This window comes from Vipera ursinii, assembly GCF_947247035.1.
Source record: "Vipera ursinii genome assembly, chromosome: 1".
NCBI classification, from domain to species: domain Eukaryota; kingdom Metazoa; phylum Chordata; class Lepidosauria; order Squamata; family Viperidae; genus Vipera; species Vipera ursinii.
This window is the reverse complement of record NC_139512.1, coordinates 194,584,120-194,603,695: the sequence shown is the minus strand read 5'-3', so window position 1 is coordinate 194,603,695 and position 19,576 is coordinate 194,584,120. Positions and strand designations below refer to the sequence as shown.

The 19,576-nt window shown below is 39.3% G+C and overlaps 1 protein-coding gene and 1 long non-coding RNA gene across 2 annotated transcripts in view; one reads left to right on the top strand and one right to left on the bottom strand.

Moving 5' to 3' along the window:
• Nucleotides 1-19,576, top strand: part of LOC310644751 — a 76,582-nt gene that overhangs the window by 10,231 nt on the left and 46,775 nt on the right. The window contains exon 2 of the long non-coding RNA XR_014493374.1: nt 8,997-9,115. This is a non-coding gene — a long non-coding RNA (uncharacterized lncRNA). The remainder of the gene's footprint in view (nt 1-8,996; nt 9,116-19,576) is intronic.
• Nucleotides 7,204-19,576, bottom strand: part of COMMD1 (copper metabolism domain containing 1) — a 97,691-nt gene continuing 85,318 nt past the window's right edge. The window contains exons 3-4 of the mRNA XM_083369981.1: nt 10,491-10,571; nt 7,204-7,213 (exon numbers count right to left, since the gene is read on the bottom strand). Of these exons, the coding sequence (XP_083226107.1) occupies nt 10,527-10,571 (45 nt within the window). The 3' untranslated portion in view covers nt 7,204-7,213; nt 10,491-10,526. The remainder of the gene's footprint in view (nt 7,214-10,490; nt 10,572-19,576) is intronic.

Sequence of the window (19,576 nt, the reverse complement as noted above, 5' to 3'; positions counted from 1 at the left end):
TTGGAAGGATGGGAGGCTGAGTTAATCTTGAGCCCCAACCAGATTGAATTACTGGCAGTGAGTTGCTTGAATGTTTTTGCTTTGGAAACTTACTATTTTCAGTGGATAGACGCTACATTGGGTTTAAATTAAAACATGAACTAATCACAAATTGCATGCATGCAAGTTCTAAGTTAAGTTAAAGGGGAAGAAGAAAGTCAACATGCTTCTTCATTATAATCTTGAGCACTTGTCTGAGGAATGGTCTAAAGTCCTGAATCTTGTTTGGGAAGAATAAATATGAAAAGAGACTGTTTAAGATCAAGAAACAGAAGAAATCAAGCTTGATGTTAGAATCAACTGTGGAAACTCCCAAGAACAGAAGAGCAGCCAAACCTAAGAAAAACAAAAATGTGAGGAAGATACTTAACAATGAATTTGTTAAGAGCTCTTAGAAAAAAAACAAGAAGCAATATTACAACAACATCTGTAAAGGCACTGAAGACAGAAACAGATAAAGAAAAACAAGAGAAAAGTCCTTTGAACTCAGAAGGAGGTTACAACCTCAGACTGATACGCAAAAGGACACCAGTGGAAGATACTGACGGATAGTAAAAGAACATCAATCAAAAGTGGCAGAAGTATACTGAAAATACGTACAGTACAGTGACAGATTTTATTTTCCTGGGCTCCAAGATCACTGCAGATGGGGACTGTAGCCAAGAAATTAAAAGACGCTTGCTCCTGGGGAGGAAAGCCATGGCAAATCTAGACAGCACACTAAAAAGCAGAGACATCACCCTGTCAAAAAAAGTGCGTATAGTCAATGCTATGGTCTTCCCAGTTGCAATGTATGGCAGTGAAAGTTGGACCATAAGAAAGGCTGAGCGCCAAAGAATTGAGGCCTTTGAACTATGGTGCTGGAGAAGACTCCTGCGAGTCCCTTGGACTGCAAGGCGATCAAACCGGTCAGTCCTAGAGGAGATCAATCCTGACTGCTCTTTAGAAGGCCAGATCCTGAAGCTAAAACTCAAATACTTTGGCCACCTAATGAGAAGGAAGGACTCACTGGAGAAGAGCCTAATGCTGGGAAAGATTGAGGGCAATAGAAGAAGGGGACGACAGAGAAGGCGGTGGCTGGATGGAGTCACTGAAGCAGTAGGTGTGAGCTTAAATGGACTCTAGAAGATGGTAGAGGACAGGAAGGCCTGGAGGAATGTTGTCCATAGGGTCGCGATGGGTCGGACACGACTTTGCAGCTAACAACAACAACAACAGTTAATATTCAAGATATTTTAGAAGATATTCCCTATTTGCAACAAGGTCTGCAGGAATTCTGCAAGAATTGATGGAACATCTATAGAAATACTGGTAAGAAATAGAAGAAAACAAAATCAATAAAAGAACTAATCAAGCTATGCTAGCAAATCTGGAAAAAAAGATAATAGTGGTCAAAGATCAAAAGAGGTCAATCTATATATTGATACCAAAGAAATAATTAACAATGTGTGAACTGTTATACAATATCCTTAATGTCACCTGCTAGCAAATTAATATTTAGGATTATCCAGCACAGATTGGATGCCTTCATGGAGAGAGAAGTTGTTGAAACCAGATGTTGAAACTGTCATTAGAAAAGGCTGAAGAAAATGAGACATTATTGTTCATGCAAGCTAGGTCACTGAAAAACTCAAATAATACCATAAAGAAGTCAATATGTGCTTCTTTCATTATAGAAGAGATTCAGTAGTGTCTTTCGCCTCAAGCTGTGGAATGTGACTAGAAGAATGGAAATCTTTGTCCTTACGTGAAATGTATAGAGTCAGTCCTTGATTTAGGACCATAATTGAGTCCAACATTTCTGTTGTTAAGTGAAACATTTGTTAAATGAGTTTGTCCCATTTTGCAACCTTTCTTGCCACAGTTGTTAAGTGAATCACTTCAGTTGATAAGTTAGTAACTTGGTTAAGTGAATCTGGCTTTCCCATTGACTTTGCTTATCAGAAGATTGCAAAAGGGGATCACATGACCTTGGGATACTGCAAATGTCATAAATATGAACCAGATGCAGAAGCCTTTATGTAATTGGATACTTGGTTTCCTTATTGATAGGCCCCAGGTTGTGTTTCCAACTCCATCTCCTTGAGTGACAGGTTCCACACAGGGCTGTGTCCTGAGTCCACTACTGTTCACCTTGATGACCCACTACTGCTGTGCCAAATCTGCGACGAATCATATTGTGAAGTATGCAGATGACACGGCAGTGGTGGGTCTTATCTGGGATGACAGTGAAGATGCTTATACGGAAGAGGTGAAAGCTTTGGTGGACAGGTGCAATAAAAGTAAGCTGGTTCTAAATGTTGATAAAACAGGAGATTTCAGAAAGAGCCGGCATAATCATACCCCACTTAGTATCAAGGCTGCAGCTGTAGAGGTGGTCAATAGTATTAAGTATCTGGGGTGCAAATAACTAACAATCAGAATTGGTCTCTCCACACCTTATCCTTAGTGAAGTGTGCAAACCAGCATCTGCATTTCCTGCTTCAGATGAGGGGAGCACATCTTTCTCCTTCTGTCCTGACCACTTTTTACTGAGGCACAATTGAGAACGTTTTAAACTGCATCACTGTCTGGTTTGATGGCAGCAGAGCCTCAGATAGAAAGTCCATACAGAGAATGGTAAGGACAGCCGAGAAGATCATAGGAAGCTCACTCCCTGATATTCAGGATGCTGCTTATAAGCGCTATGTGCTTAGAACTCAAAGCATTGTTAGAGACCCCACACACCCACTCTATGATCTGTTTCTGTTGCTCCCCTCTGGGAGGAGGTTTCGAAGTATTTCTAGCGGGACTACCCGATTGTGTAATAGCTTTGTTCCCTGTGCCATCCATCTGGTAAACTCGCAAAATATGTTTTTCTCACTATGCACATGTATACATAACCCGAATTAGACTGTTGTTTCTCTGTGTCATATAATGTATGTGGGTATATGCATAATTCTGTATTTATTTATTTTTGTCATATTTATATAGAATGAATCGGAGGTGGTGACCCTTTGAGAGCTGAATGCAACAAAATTTCATTTTAATGTTTGCCGATTAGTGTACATTCACAGTGACAATAAAGTTATTATTCTATCTGAATTTTTATCACGTGATCATGTGTGGTTGTTAACAAGTTGATTGCACATAGTCAGTCAATCAACTTGGTTTGAAATCTGCCTTCCCTTCACATATTGTAACATATTCTTGCTCACTGTTTTAGTCATTGTGCTTTATTCTTTATTGAATTCCGTGTTAGCTGGTTGAAATATCATTTATTTAGTTAACTGTAACAGCAGTTTTAATCATAGTATATTAAATTAACCATAACTGAACCTTTGATCATAGCTTAGAGACACAATAATTGGGTTAACATGGCTTGCTAAGAAAACAAAAATCCATATTTTGATTTATTATAATATGTGAACTATTCCACTGACTTTTTAAATGCAATATAGGCAAATTATTCAGGTCACTTGGATATCTCTTTGAATTAATTCAAGTTGCCTCAAATCACAAGATAGGCAATATATAAATCTAATAAATGAATATTAAAACAGCAGCCAGTTTCACCTATATGTCCAGTGTAGCATCTTTTTCCATATCATTATCATTTTTAAATTCACTTTCAAATCAATCTCAGTCTTGTCCATTAAAATGTGTTCCTGTTCCATAACTTCTTTTAAACACAGTTTATCTATAGAGGTACTGTATACACCCTTAAAATTAACTTCTCAGTCCATTCTTTGAAAATATCTTTTAATATGCTCAATGTAAATGTTAAATGTTAAAACATTTTGCTGCATTCTGCATCAGGCGTGTCAAACTGCCAGCCCACAGGCCGGATGCGTCACCCAGAAGCCATGCCCACCCCATTGCCAGCAATGGCAAAACAGTCCCCATACGTGACCTCGTGAGTTTGACATGTCTGTTCTGCATTAATAAGTCAAATGTAAACGTTCTGCTTTAACTGCAATTTTTAGTCTTATCTACTCCCCAGCCTTAAAAGTCTCATCTTGTCATTTTTAAGGAGGATTGAAAACAAAAGCATTTTCCCATGGGAAGGATTCTTATAATTAATTCAGAAAACGTCTCTCTCTGTGTGTGTTTGTGTGTGTACTTCTGTTTGAGCAAAAAGATGGCTATTCCCTTCCAGAGCAATAAACCTCCCCAGAAACTGCTGTTTTGCATTCGCCTCATGCCATGTTTGGAGTGCTTGTCTGGAGAGGAATTATGAAGAGCCAGCCTATTTTCTGGGCTCTTCATTCCCTCACAGTTGTTGGCTTTGCTTTTTGCAGAGCTGTCTTCAGTTCTCTATTCCCCCCCCCCCGAAATCCTTCTATTCTTTCTTTTGATATTGCATTCTGTCAGTTTTGTATGTACCAATGGATCAATCATTTGCTTATTTGTCTAGGGTTCAGATATTCCACTGAGTTCAGAAAAGATAATTTTATGTTTATTACGTAACTTGTTTGTTCTTCGTGTTTAATTCCCTATAGTTACCTTTAATCATAAGGTACATTTAGAAAAGTGCAGTAGAAACTGAATTCAGTTCACATACAGGTTCAAAAAGTAGAAACTGAGGTATATTTTAAAAAATGAACCCTACAATTACCTTTTCATTTCTAATTCAGATAGCTGCATCTATTAGACTGTGGTCTTCAATTTGAAGGTTAATGAATTCTGAAGTTGTAAATGGTTAATCTGTTTTTCAAAAGACCTGGTCATACTTTTTAGGTCGATATCTCTGCCTGTGAAAATGAATTTTCCACTAAAGCTTAAGTAGATATAAAGCAAAGAAAATGTCAAGTTGTGTACATGAGTGTTTATTTTCCTTCATTCCTTCTCTGGGAAGTAAATATGGCTCATTATTTACAATATTGATATTTCTTCCCTTTACAGAATATTTATCTTTTCCCTCTTCCCTCAAAGCACATGATAATGTTACCATATTAGCCATATATATTATATATATACACACACAGGTTAGGACAGAATGCCAAGAACATCTTATTTTGAAATGTTCTTAAGTTTCATCAATAGAGAAAGGATGCTTGTCTGTGTGCTTTATCATGTGATTGAAAGGACACAAATTGTAGACAATTAGCTTGTACATTTTTATTCAAGAACTCCTGACTACAATAAAGTGTTTCAGATATGGACTAGCCTCAGCATTGTGGGATTCAAGCAAAAAAACATTTTAAAGCAGAAACTTGTGGTTTCCTGAGACACTCCTTCCTGCTTTTTAACAAAGAATTCATTCACTGTATTTGAAGAAGCAATTGCTTTATATATGTCTCCGTCTTTCCTGGAACTGATCACCCTTTGCTATCTAAGGTTGCTAACCTTTGCTGAGGTCCTATATCCCCTCAGCGGACGTCTGCTAAAGTTTTTCCACCTTGGAAAGAAAAATCTTCAGGTAGTCCTTGACTTATGAACACAATTGGGCCTGGAACTTCTGTTGCTAAATGAGGTGGCTGTCAAGTGATTCACATCCTACTTTATGGTCTTTGTTGCCACAGTCATTAAGCAAATCACATGGGTCATTAAGTGAATCATGCTGCCATTAAGCAGACTCGGCTTTCACCATTGACTCTTGGAAGACAAGCTGGAAAGGTCACAAATGGTGATCACATGACTATGGTGCAAGAGTTGTGAGGATAAGTATAAGGACCAGTCATAAGTGCAGGGACTGGACATTTTTCAGCTGTCATAACTTTGAATGGTCACTGAATAGTCATAACTTGAGGACTACCTCTGGTGTGAATGGGAAAAAGAATTTGCAGATTTCTTCTTCTTATCTTTATGTCCTTTAAATATCTGTCTCAAAAGACTGGAGTGCAGGGAGAGAATGTAATAGGTGAAAAGGGCTTTAGCCAATATGAAAACAAAAAAGCCTTCAGTGTTGCAAGGTTTTGCATTTTTCTTCATTTATTATTATTTTTTTAAATTATGACATTCTGAGGTAGTTTACCAATACAGTTACTACTAGAATAATATGAGTAACAACAATATATTAAAGACCAATATTGGGAGTAGGGGATTACTGTCTGTGGAAAGCCAACATGGTATGGACTGTTGTAATGCACTCTATGTCATGGTTCTGATAGACAGAGACAAATAAAGCAGAACTACGAGGCTTGCAAGTTCCTCAAAGAACATGTTTATTGATAAAAAGTATTGGCATGTCAAAAGTGAAACCAAATCTGAATAGACACGTAACCCTACCTCTAAAACTATGCAAGCTACTATGTTCCCCAATACATCTTCTTGGCGGCCTTTTCATGAAATGCCCAGCCTGCAGTCCCGGGAGCAGCCGATGACCTTGGTTCCCATGGGAGAAAATCTGTTTAGTCTAGCGAAGCACCTGGTAAACCCCCCTCCCTCTGTGCTATTTGTCAACCGAAAATGAGTGGGGAAAATGAATGCGGCCACACTCATTTTCAAAGTTGACACTCTACTTGAGGCTGCCCTCAAAGCACAGCTGGAAGCTGCAATTGGTATGAATTGTAGCACAGGTAATTTTGGGTGCTCTCAGCCTGTGCGTGTTAACACGCCTGCTTCATGAGCTGTATTGATTTAAGCAAAGGCCCTCCTGCCCCATGGATGCCACCTGTGCCATGAACATGAAATTGTGCACCAACTCTGCCTGGGAGTGTTAAGTAGAGTTAATAATGGAAGATCTCTAGATAGGGGCGCCCATAAAGCCTTTATCCTCTCTTTTTGTTAGAGCTGAGCCAAACTTGTTCTTCCCCATCCACATTTTCATAGTCTCCAGGCTCTGGGAAGAACCTTGGTGACATAACTTGGACAGTCTGGGCAGAGATGTACAGTATCATTGAGTATCATCAACTCACTGATGAACTGGTGGCGGGGCGGGGTGTCCCAGTGGTTTTAGAGCAAAGCAGCTCTCTCAACTGCAGGAAGTCTTGCAGATTCACTTCAATACCTGGTTTTGCATTTTCCATTCCAGGCTCAGGCTTAGAAACTGAAAGCTACAGCAGTCTGTTACTGTACACAGGTGCAGCAGCAGAAATTAAAGCTGAGACATAAATGATATAAAACAAATAGTCACTCTGTTGGATGTAGAGGTTGCTTGTGTCATTTAGTTCTGTATTTATTCCAACTTCCGGAGGAGGAATTGTATGTCCTTCAGAGTTTGTTCTGACTGGAGTGACCTATGCAGTAAGTCCTGGAAATAAATAAATGTGTCTCAAAAAAAAAAAGAGAGAGAGAGAGAGAGCCTTGCTTGACCACAATGAATATACACCACTCTTCTCCCTGAAACTGAAACCACATAGCTACTTTGATTATATTATATTTAATATATTTAATTATATATAATATAATCAAAATAGCTATATATTAAACTAATTATATGTAGCATTAGTAACAACATACCATCCTAAAAGCATATTAAAGCCATTAACTCCTTATCTCGCCACAATCTACGGAGTTGTAATTTTCTCCCTAAATTAAATATAGAAAGAGAATAACTGTAATCCTTAAGGATGGGTGGATGAAGAAACCAAATGTGTGTATTTTTATATTTTTATCTTGGCATATTGTTGCTCCAGGCAATGCCCATCTCGCCCTGGGGAAAATTCTTAAGAGACAGAAGCCAGGTAAAAGTCATTGAATGACAAGGGTGAAATAGTCATTATTTTGGCAGCATTTTAAAATGTGTAAAATCGCTTTGGGACCAGAGAAGTTGAATGTGTAATTGAAGACACAATCCGTTCATTCAGGAAAAGGAGAACCAATGTCTGAACTGCTTTAGCCTTTGTAGATGCAAATCCAAATTTATGTATCCAGTTGATACATGAAAAGATGATAGTGGATAAAATGAGTCATTAACTTTTTTCGCTGTTTTTAATAAATATACAAGCAGATACAGGCTGCAGCCATGTTACCTTCCTGTCATCGCTACTGGCATTGCTATTTTTATAGTCTACTTCTTTCAGTCCCACAGAAAGCCATGTTTCTTTCCCCTCAAACTGAAAGCCTATAGCTACTTTGATTATATTATGCTTGATATATCTAATTATATTACATTTAATATAATACAGTCAAAGTAGCTATAGGCTTTCAGTTGGAAGGAGAGGAAAGATGCCTTCTGTGGGACTGAAAGAAGTAAACTAAAAATAACAATGCCAACAGTGATGGCAGGAAGGTAACACTGCTGCTGTCTTGTTTTTATCAAGCATTCCAGATAGACATAAACGTTGCTACAGCAGGGGAACGTGATGAGCCTTTTAAAAACTATGTAAATTTCTAAAAACCGCAGGTTTGAATATGAACGTGTGTATATGTAAACTTTAGATCCTAGCGAAGCTAGTTCCAGGTGTTCTGAGCCTGGCCATCGGTTTCATTGCAAAGTAGATGATTATTCCTTGCTGTTTGTCTGTCTTGGAAAGGCCGGAGAGATTTTTCTAAAGCTGACTTTAATCATGAGATTATGCAGTTATTAACACTAATATAATAGAAAGCTGCTTCCACTGGATGTCTGGCTGCATTCTTCAGACCCCAGCTTCTGCTCTGTGGTACGGTTTTTGCCTGTGGCGCTCACCGGTTATTATACCCACTCACTGAAAGATTCTGTTCTTCTCTGTGAGGAAAGTACTACTGGAAAACAGGATCAAGTGTTTCACAGCAATCACAAAAGCTATCTCTGACTTTATTCCCAAAGGAATCTGTTTACCAGAAGCCACTATTTTTGTCTCCACAATTAACAGCCAGTGTATATTGTGGATTTAGAGGCTTGTGTGTGGACTGTTTGGTAACTATATGTTTTTATGTAAAATGTGTAGAAGCCTATATTGCTCCAAGGCTAAGCTAACAGCAATATTCTTTGGGAAATTCCTCTTACTAAAAGGGCTCTAATTTTCCAAGATGGAGGCATTTTAAAATCACTGCTACTTGGGACGTTGTCCTCTCTTTTTCTGATTTTCATGTCTGTTCTTCTTTTCTTTCAGTTAGTTTCAACATCATCATTTCAACATTGCTATCATCATCATCATCATCATCATCATCATCATCATCATCATCATCATCATCACCATTCCTACAGTTTGGGTATTGTACCTGGAGACAAGTGAGGCCACTCCATTTCAGCAAGAGATATGGATACATTTTTAAAAAAACTAAAAATGTAGATTTGGGATTTAGGTGTTATAGAGTTGCTGTTGTTAGCTGACCAGTTTTACATTATGTAAGAGGGGCAACCATATAAATATTTAAAATAAGTGAGTAAATGAATAAATGCTATCATCTCAATAGATGGTTTTGAAGAAATAAAGCAAATTGTCCAATAGCTTTTTGTAATAAAACCCACTGTTGGTTTCTTCTCTTTATTCATTAAATTTTAGATGGCTGCAACATAAGCAATTGATTTAATTTTTGTTACTGGTTGACAAGGTTTGTTATCAGAAGTCTAAAAATATATTTCTTTAGATCAGTGTTAAAGTTTAGGGAATTTTCCTGGTTGAAAAATTAATACAATAACAAGCTTCGAAAAGACTTCCATGCAGTGAAAGTCTCATGTTCTACATTTGTCCCTCCTGCTCAGAGAATGCAAATAAATTATCTTCCAGTCTTTTTTTTTGTTCAGTGGCAGGAACAAGAGGAGAGCAAGGGCATGCTAATGACCCAGATCTATCTTCTACCCAGTTTCAAATTTTCCATGGTCAAGCATGAAAAAGGCTGTACTATTGGCTGAGGACAGGATGTTTTTCAGCAGCTGCTTATTTGTGAAGGAATTACAGCATTCAGGGTTCTAGATGACTGATACATCCCTTCTCCACAACCTTTGCAAACAAACATCTTCAATTCCACAGATTACTTAAAAATATGCACCTTGAGGAGCTGGGCTGAAAGAAATATGCCCTGAATATGATTAATGAATGACTAGGGCCAGATTTTGGGAGGCCTGACAAAGCACTTGTGCAAATTGTGCCTTGAGCCATATAGAGTTTCTGTTCCAAGAATCAGTCTCCTTTCTCTGAAGGAGGAATATTAATTTTAGGATTACAACATGGGGAAAAAACATATGAAGAGAGGTATAAGGTGTCAAAAGTGGGCATATGAACACAATTATTCTCATGCAGTCTTATTCTCCTGCTGCAGAAAAATAAAAAACATATAGATGGAAAATTTATCATTCTTGAAATGGAATTTTTTTCTTTAAGAAAAAGCAACATTTACAAGAAAATGAGTTACTGAATACTTAATCCTATTCAAATATAACTGGAAGGGTTGTTAGGGCCAGCAGGAAAAACCAGAAAATTCTGACTTAACATATATAAGAAGGTGGTTTTATAGATGGAATAAAAAGAGAGTTTGTTTAAGTTATTAATAACGATGATAAAAAATTTCTGTATATTCTTAAGCCACTCACCACACAATATTTTGTCCAATAGGGAGTTTTGTCTTATAATACAAACTATAAAGACAAATTATAAATATATTACTTTAGTTTCATTCATTTTCACCCCTGCATGTTCAAATCACTGCAGTTTTGGTTGCTGAAAATAGCACTCAATTTCTTCACCCTGCAAAGAAGAGTGGTAAAAAAAAGAGGGACAATTCAGTTTATGTTTGTAATCAAGTTTGTATTTATTTACTTTTCATCCTGTACATTTAACAATTATTGTCTCCAAAAGTGGCTTTTATCTGGAGAAAGACATTATTAGGTTTATATTTGAAATGACAAGACATGAGTGGTGAGAAAAGGGAAATTGCCATTTTACAGTTCCATAGATTCACTTCAATTTTTTAACCTATTAAAATGCAAAGAAGAAAAGCCACATACAGCAGAGCAAAACCTATGCTTGGTATCAGAAGTGATTAGAAATGAGTTTTATCAAATTTATTTATTTATTTATTGAATTTCTATACCGCCCTTCTCCCGAAGGACTCAGGGCGGTGTACAGGGCAATAAAAGCATTACATACAAAAGTTAAAAATAAGATTAAATTAATTAAGCCCTAACAATAAATAATTAAAAATACCCCAAACCCTTAAACCAGGCCGGCCTGTTCAAATAAATAGGTTTTCAGATCACGGCGGAAAGAGCAAAGGTCGGGAGCCATCCAAAGCTCAACCGGTAGTAGATTCCAAAGGGCTGGCGCGCCCACAGAGAATGCTCTCCCCCTGGGGGCCGCAAGCTGACACTCTCTGACCGACAGCACCCTGAGGAGGCCCTCTCTGTGGGAGCGCACAGGTCGAAGGGAAGATGACGCCGGCAGCAGGTGCTCCCGTAGGTAATCCGGACCCATGCCATTTAGGGCTTTATAGGTAATCACCAGCATTGTTACAGAGAAGCATTTATTTACTCTGGATTTATGTACCACACCAATCAATATAAATTCTGCTGAGTTTACAAAAAGACTCAACCTTCCAGTAAACTACAATGTTAGCATTAATAATACCAGCAACAACTGTCAGTGTCATCCATAGCTTTTTGTTAAAGACCAAAGATTCACTGAAACACAATGGTCTTCCATAAGGGTGCAGATAATAGCTCTGGCCAGCATTTTCCAGAGAAGTGAGGTTAATACAGAGGAAGCCCACTATCCCAATTTCTGGTGGATTCAAAATTCTTGGCAGATACTGTTTAGGTAGGAAGAATAGTACTAATATAGATGATATCCCATATAGCCTGATGCAGTGTGGTCTTGGATGGGAAGGCACTAACTTAGACAGGCCTAGTATGTAATTTGGGTTTTTTCCTGGACTCACAACTCCTGCTTGAGGAGCAAGTAGCAGTTGTGTCCAGGAGAACCTTTGCACAATGTGGATGGTGTATCAGTCACACCCTTTCTTGGATCAACAATCCTTGCTCACAGTTACCCATGCCGTAATTACCTCCCATCTTGACTATTGCAAAACTTTCTACCTGGTCTGCCCTTGGAAAAGTATTCAGAAGCTTCAATTGGTTCCACATGCGGCAGCCTGCATGGTTTTGTGCAAGTCTAGATTTGTGGGAGCTGCACTGACTGCTGATTTGCTTCCAGGTCCAATTCAAGGTGCTGGTTCTCATCTTCAAAGCCCTAAATGGCTTGGGACCAGGTTATTTGAAGGACTGTCTTCTCCCAATCATATTTACCTGACCCACCAGAGCAGGGAGACAGGGAATGCTCCTAAGAAGATCCATCTGGAGAAGGGCCTTCTCCATAGTGGCTCCCTTCCTGTGTAACATCATCCCTGCAGAGATAAGATTAGCTCCCATTTTGACACTTTTGCAAGGCCCTGAAAACATGGTTCTGCAATGAGCTGAGAATGATATGGAGGCCATCAAGTGGCTTGTTTGATTGTTGTCGCCAAGGGGGTGGGGTTGTTGCTTTTTTTGTATTTATTGTATAGTTTTTTGTATTGTTTTTGTATTGATTTTATTCTTGTAAGCCATCTGGAGTCACTGGAAGTAAGTTGGGTGATCATGTAAATTTTCCTATATAAAATACATACATACAATACATAGATACATAGCTTTATAAGTTACAACCAGCACTCTGAATTGAATGAAGAAGCCTACTGAACGGCAATGCAGTAACCTCAATATGGATGCATCTCTGCTATAGATTTCTTCAGCTAATTAGGCTGCCACATTTTGCATCAGTTGCAGCTTTTAAATTTTCTTCTAACATAGTCCCACGTAGAGTAATTACAGTAATCAGGGTGTAAACAGTCCAGGGCTTGCAGGCATTGATAAGGCTAGAATTGTCATACCAGTCAAAATTGAGGAAAGGCACCCTTGATCACAGCTTCCACCTGCTGCTCAAGTAGAAACTAAGATAAATGAGGATCACCAGGTCATGGGCCACCAAGAACCACCTAGGGGACAAAGTTGTTGAAATAGTCTTTTCAGTCATTGAATCTCTCACAAATCATCCAAGGACCAGATGGCTTCGCAGGATCAGCACATATGAAAAACCTTGCAGGAGCAATTTCATCCAATGTATTACTCATCCCGGTATTCCAGACATCAATCAGGCACAGACCTGTCTGCCAAATTATCAGGAGAATCCCAAGAACCCTGTGGAAATGTAAGGATTAAATCCTGGGTGGACTGTTTAATGGATTGACTGCCCTTATAGAGGTCCATTGTGTCTGCAGTCTACAGTTTAATCAGAAAGCAACTTCATCACTTCTAATTTCTAGTTATCTGAATAACTGTCTCACCTCAATGGGATTTGCTCACCTCACCTGTGCCGGCAGAGGGGACTTGCTGCAGACCCTGTCAGTCAAGGATTTTCAGCTGAAAAGCCTTTTCTGGTATGGCTCATGCCCTTTGGATCAATGTACACCTTTCCCCCAAAGTTATATCTGTACCCATCCTTCTAATCTTTCATAAGGGCCTGAAGACCTCTACCAGTTGACCTGGGACCCCAAATGGACTGCACCATTCTGAAGGTGGCTATTGGATTAGGAAAGACCTTACCTCTCTCTGTGTGCTTTGTGTTGCCCTCATCCCCATTTTTAATGATATTATTATTTATTTTTATTACAGGGAGTGCAGAATTATTAGGCAAGTTGTATTTTTGAGGATTAATTTTATTATTGAACAACAACCATGTTCTCAATGAACCCAAAAAACTCATTAATATCAAAGCTGAATATTTTTGGAAGTAGTTTTTAGTTTGCTTTTAGTTATAGCTATTTTAGGGGGATATCTGTGTGTGCAGGTGACTATTACTGTGCATAATTATTAGGCAACTTAACAAAAAACAAATATATACCCATTTCAATTATTTATTTTTACCAGTGAAACCAATATAACATCTCAACATTCACAAATATACATTTCTGACATTCAAAAACATAACAAAAACAAATCAGTGACCAATATAGCCACCTTTCTTTGCAAGGACACTCAAAAGCCTGCCATCCATGGATTCTGTCAGTGTTTTGATCTGTTCACCATCAACATTGCGTGCAGCAGCAACCACAGCCTCCCAGACACTGTTCAGAGAGGTGTACTGTTTTCCCTCCTTGTAAATCTCACATTTGATGATGGACCACAGGTTCTCAATGGGGTTCAGATCAGGTGAACAAGGAGGCCATGTCATTAGATTTCCTTCTTTTATACCCTTTCTTGCCAGCCACGCTGTGGAGTACTTGGACGCGTGTGATGGAGCATTGTCCTGCATGAAAATCATGTTTTTCTTGAAGGATGCAGACTTCTTCCTGTACCACTGCTTGAAGAAGGTGTCTTCCAGAAACTGGCAGTAGGACTGGGAGTTGAGCTTGACTCCATCCTCAACCCGAAAAGGCCCCACAAGCTCATCTTTGATGATACCAGCCCAAACCAGTACTCCACCTCCACCTTGCTGGCGTCTGAGTCGGACTGGAGCTCTCTGCCCTTTACCAATCCAGCCACGGGCCCATCCATCTGGCCCATCAAGACTCACTCTCATTTCATCAGTCCATAAAACCTTAGAAAAATCAGTCTTGAGATATTTCTTGGCCCAGTCTTGACGTTTCAGCTTGTGTGTCTTGTTCAGTGGTGGTCGTCTTTCAGCCTTTCTTACCTTGGCCATGTCTCTGAGTATTGCACACCTTGTGCTTTTGGGCACTCCAGTGATGTTGCAGCTCTGAAATATGGCCAAACTGGTGGCAAGTGGCATCTTGGCAGCTGCACGCTTGACTTTTCTCAGTTCATGGGCAGTTATTTTGCGCCTTGGTTTCTCCACACGCTTCTTGCGACAATGTTGACTATTTTGAATGAAACGCTTGATTGTTCGATGATCACGCTTCAGAAGCTTTGCAATTTTAAGAGTGCTGCATCCCTCTGCAAGATATCTCACTATTTTTGACTTTTCTGAGCCTGTCAAGTCCTTCTTTTGACCCATTTTGCCAAAGGAAAGGAAGTTGCCTAATAATTATGCACACCTGATACAGGGTGTTGATGTCATTAGACCACACCCCTTCTCATTACAGAGATGCACATCACCTAATATGCTTAATTGGTAGTAGGCTTTCGAGCCTATACAGCTTGGAGTAAGACAACATGCATAAAGAGGATGATGTGGTCAAAATACTCATTTGCCTAATAATTCTGCACTCCCTGTATTTAATTTTATTTAATTTATTAATATTTCTATACCGCCCTTCTCCCGAAGGACTCAGGGCGGTGAACAGGGCAAGAATAAAAAACAGAATTACAAAAGTTAAAAAAATAATTAAATACATGCCCACTAAAAAACCATTAATACATAGTAAAAAAAACACCAATAAAATACAATAAAAAACCCCCCACCAATCCACCCTCAGGCCAGGCCGGCTTGTTCGAACAAGTATGTTTTTAGATCGCGGCGAAAGGAGCGAAGATCGGGCGCCATCCGGAGCTCAACCGGTAACTGATTCCATAGCACCGGGGCGCCCACAGAGAAGGATCTCCCCCTGGGGGCCACCAGTCAACATTCTCTGACCGGTGGCACCCTTATCTTAACGTGTGCTGGTTTTAATGTTTGTAAGCCATCCAGCGTCGTAAATAGATATGACAAGGAAGATGTCAATGTCTTCCATATTCAAAGAACATCTCATCCACTCTGAAATAAAAACAAGATCCAGTATCCTTCCAGGTACATATGTTAATATGTAACTGTTAATACTTGAAACAAGACCATTATGGAAGCCATAAAATTCCAGTGCAGGAGTTCCAGTACCAGTCCCAAGATAAATTTATTATACTAATAACTAAGAGGAATAAAATAATTGTTGCATCATCCTAAGAAAGCAGAACTCGTGGAAGCACTTTCTTCCAAAAGAAACCTTTATTAGGAGAAGCTGATAGCAGGCATAATAGACAGGATCTGAGGGTGTCCTGCTCAGATCAAAAGGTTAAAGGAGTCCCAAGCAAAGCCCACCCCAATAGTTCATCCGGTCAGTTTGAATGGGCCAATCCCCAGGTGTTAAGTCCATTGTGGGAAAATGATGATAACGCCAGTCCGACTCAGGGTTATAGCAGTGTTTGTTGGGTCTTTGCATCTTCCCTTCTGAGCAGGAGATAAGCCAGATGCCCAGAGGCACATTCCTTTCTTCCCGCTTTCTAGTTGACATCAAGGAGGACAGTTCAAAGAGTGTGTATGCAGAGACAGCAAAAGAGTTACCTTGTAGCAATAGAGAAAAAACAAAGAGGCAGCCCGCAGCATCTTCCCCCCTCCCTTCCAGGAGTGTAGCAGAACCCAAAAGAATAGAAAGAATAGGGTTAGAATTAGAATTAGAAAGAGCCCCTTTGAAATATGGGCTCTGACAGTTATTTTAATGAACATTTCAAAGAAAGATATTAAACTGAAACATGGATTAATGATTAAGTTGCATGTCACTTATTGGAGCATAGGCTGGAAAAATACTTTCCATTTTTAACATGGATAATCATCAGATTATGAAGGGATAATACAAACATGTGGGTTATTTTAACTATGTGAGCAACTAGAAATCTCCCCGATTTCCCTATCTGGTTTGCCAGTCTGTATCCAGATAACACTCCCTGTTCCATCACAGCCAACTGACTTTCTGTGCATACATATCAAGGGGATGCATTCTGCAACAACGTCACACAGTCAAACATTTTGCCTAAAATGTGTATCTCTTATCTTCCTTCATCTTACATACTCACATCTTCTATTAACATTTTAACTAAGCGTCTTCCACAAGGTTTCCCCACTTCTAATGGAAAAGAGACAAGCGCTAAATTGGCAGAACTGATGAAAAAGAAATATGTATCTCTTAGGCTCATGTCTATAAGGTGACATGAAAAAATATGACTCAACAAAAGCCATAGATTCTACAAAGATGAGTGCAAACATTGAAGCTGGGAACACTATCTCTTCAAACTAGCAAGACAACAGTTCTATAGATGATTACATTAGAAATAATATAGAACAGATATACTGTATAAATGTCCCTCAAATAGCGGCAACAATCATTCCTTCCATTAGAAGATTCTACCAATAGAAAGTCGGAAAGCACTTTTTTTCCAAGTAAAAATATCAAATGCAATTTAAGAATTAGCTTAAAACCCAAACCCAAAACAAGACAAAGCAAAATGTATTGTCTTGTATTTTGTGCAGCAGCTGTTTTAGCGCCTTTCAATCCGATGCAGTTTAGGGCTGATACAATTGACAGCCAACACTTCTCAAGCTAATTGGAGCTCCTTTCAAAACTCAGTAGAAATCCTATAATACTTGTTGGATTGAAAACTGGGGCAGAAGGAGCTTCAGTACCCATCTGGGTCACTTTATTCTCTTAAATCTGCTCCTGCAGTCCTTTCTTTCTATTCTCTATGTCTGTTCTTGCTCTTTGTTATCTTTATTACTTAATCACAGCGTGTTATCATTCCCTAAAACAAAAAAAATGTTTGTGTTTAAACCTATGACTTTTGCTCATATGACATCTATTCCTCTTTTTCTTCTTTTCTTTTGCATCTGAATCTCTTACCAATTGCTGGAAGCGATTAAATTGTAATGGGAATCTTATTGCATTGCATGTTATTTTAATTTCCAAGGATAAATATTTGATGTACCCTTTGCTGTATTATTGCTTGAAAATGAATATAGAGTATACCAGAAGGACTTATACCGTTTATTTTATTTGCATTTTTTAATTTAAAAAGCTTCAGATGCTGTGAATTTGGGATTTGGGAAATGGAGCCAGAAACAGAGAAAAGGTTGAATAAGTGCATCCAAAAAGGACATTATAAAAATATACTTCAGAATAAAAGCTACGTGAAAAACTAACTGCAACATGCAGATCAGCCCACATTTCTTCTGAGACAAATTCTCCCCTTGATTCAGTGTTATTCTGGTCTTCTATTTTTAGTCACTTTCCAAAGAGTGGAGCAATGAAAGTATCCTTTGAAAGGTGAGGAACAAAGGTGCTGGGATAAATTTCTGTGGAGCCAGAGCTGTAGCACAGCCTCTATCGACACTCCTGCTGGCAGGGCAAGTCTTGGCAATAGTTAAGGATCTTATTCATTTGCCTGTTCATGGCTATGCACTTATGGAGGCCTTCTCCCCACATTATTTACAGAGCTCTTTTCAGCCACTCTCTGGGGCCAGTGGAGATTTGGACTTGCCAAAGCCAAAGAATTGAGACTAGTACACTTAGCCCATCTATACCTGCAGAAAGGCTCCTCCTTCAGTCTGTTCCAGGGTTCTCTCTGCACCTAGATAGGCAGCCCATAAAAGCTGAGTGGGATGTAAGATGGGTGTAGGAGATGGAAACTGATACTTGAAGGATGCATGTGGAGAGCATCGGCAATTGCAAGAGAAACTTGTGATAGCTGGAGCAGCTTGTCTTAACAGCACTGCCAGAAGAGAGCTAAGCAGCAGATGCATAACAGTTTGCCAAGGTCCACAACAATGCCTGCAATAAAGGGCAGCAGTTCATGTCCATTGGCAGAAGCCAGCCCTAGTTCCTAACTCATCTGTCTATGGACAAACAGGGACCCAGGCAGATGGTGAAGATCATTCTAGATCCACAAAAACCTTGAGTAGGAGCTAAGCCCTGGTAAATGTACGTATTCCTAGAGCATTGGGAAGAACCTGAAGAAAGACCGGGAAGTAATAGCCAAGTGGCATCACCAATTTCCAAAAACTACGACCTAATTCTTCTTTTAAAAGACTAGACTGCATGAAATTCAAGGAGGGAAGTATAGGGAGAAATAACTGTGGCATACCAATGAAGTTCCCACATCATAGGATTAGACCCACACTTTTTGGTGTTTATATGTGTTTTCAGCCCTTCAGTCAAGAATCTACAACATATCCAAAGCTTCCTCAATCAGCACTGGAAAATATATTTGCTTTCTTGGAAGTAAATCTGCAGAAATCCAGAAGCTGGAATAGCTATTACTATAGGAATTTACCCCTTCATGGATTACTGCCTTGTCGTGGCGAAGGGGCTTGCGTAATTCAATGAAGCTATGAGCTATGCCGTGCAGGGCCACCCAAGACGGACAGGTCATAGCAGAGAGTTCTGACAAAACGTGATCCACTGGAGAAGGAAATGGCAACCCACTCCAGTATCTTTGCCATGAAAACCCTATGGACAGTACCAAAAGGCAAAACGATATGATGCTGGAAGATGAGCCCCTCAGGTCGGAAGGCGTCCAATATGCTACTGGGGAAGAGCAGAGGGCTAGTACTAGTAGCGCCAGAAAGAATGAAGCGACTGGGCCAAAGCCGAAAGGACGCTCAGCTGTGGATGTGTCTGGTGGTGAAAGGAAGGTCCGATGCTGTAAAGATTTTTTCTCCATAGGAACCTGGAATGTAAGATCCATGAATCAAGGAAAACTGGACGTGGTCAAACAAGAGATGACAAGACTGAACATCAACATCTTAGGTATCAGCGAACTAAAATGGACAGGAATGGGTGAATTTAATTCAGATGACCATCAGGTATACTACTGTGGGCAAGAATCCTTCAGAAGAAATGGAGTAGCCTTCATAGTCAATAAAAGAGTAGGAAAAGCAATACTGGGATACAATCCTCAAAATGACAGAATGATCTCAGTTCGAATCCAAGGCAAACCATTCAATATCACAGTAGTCCA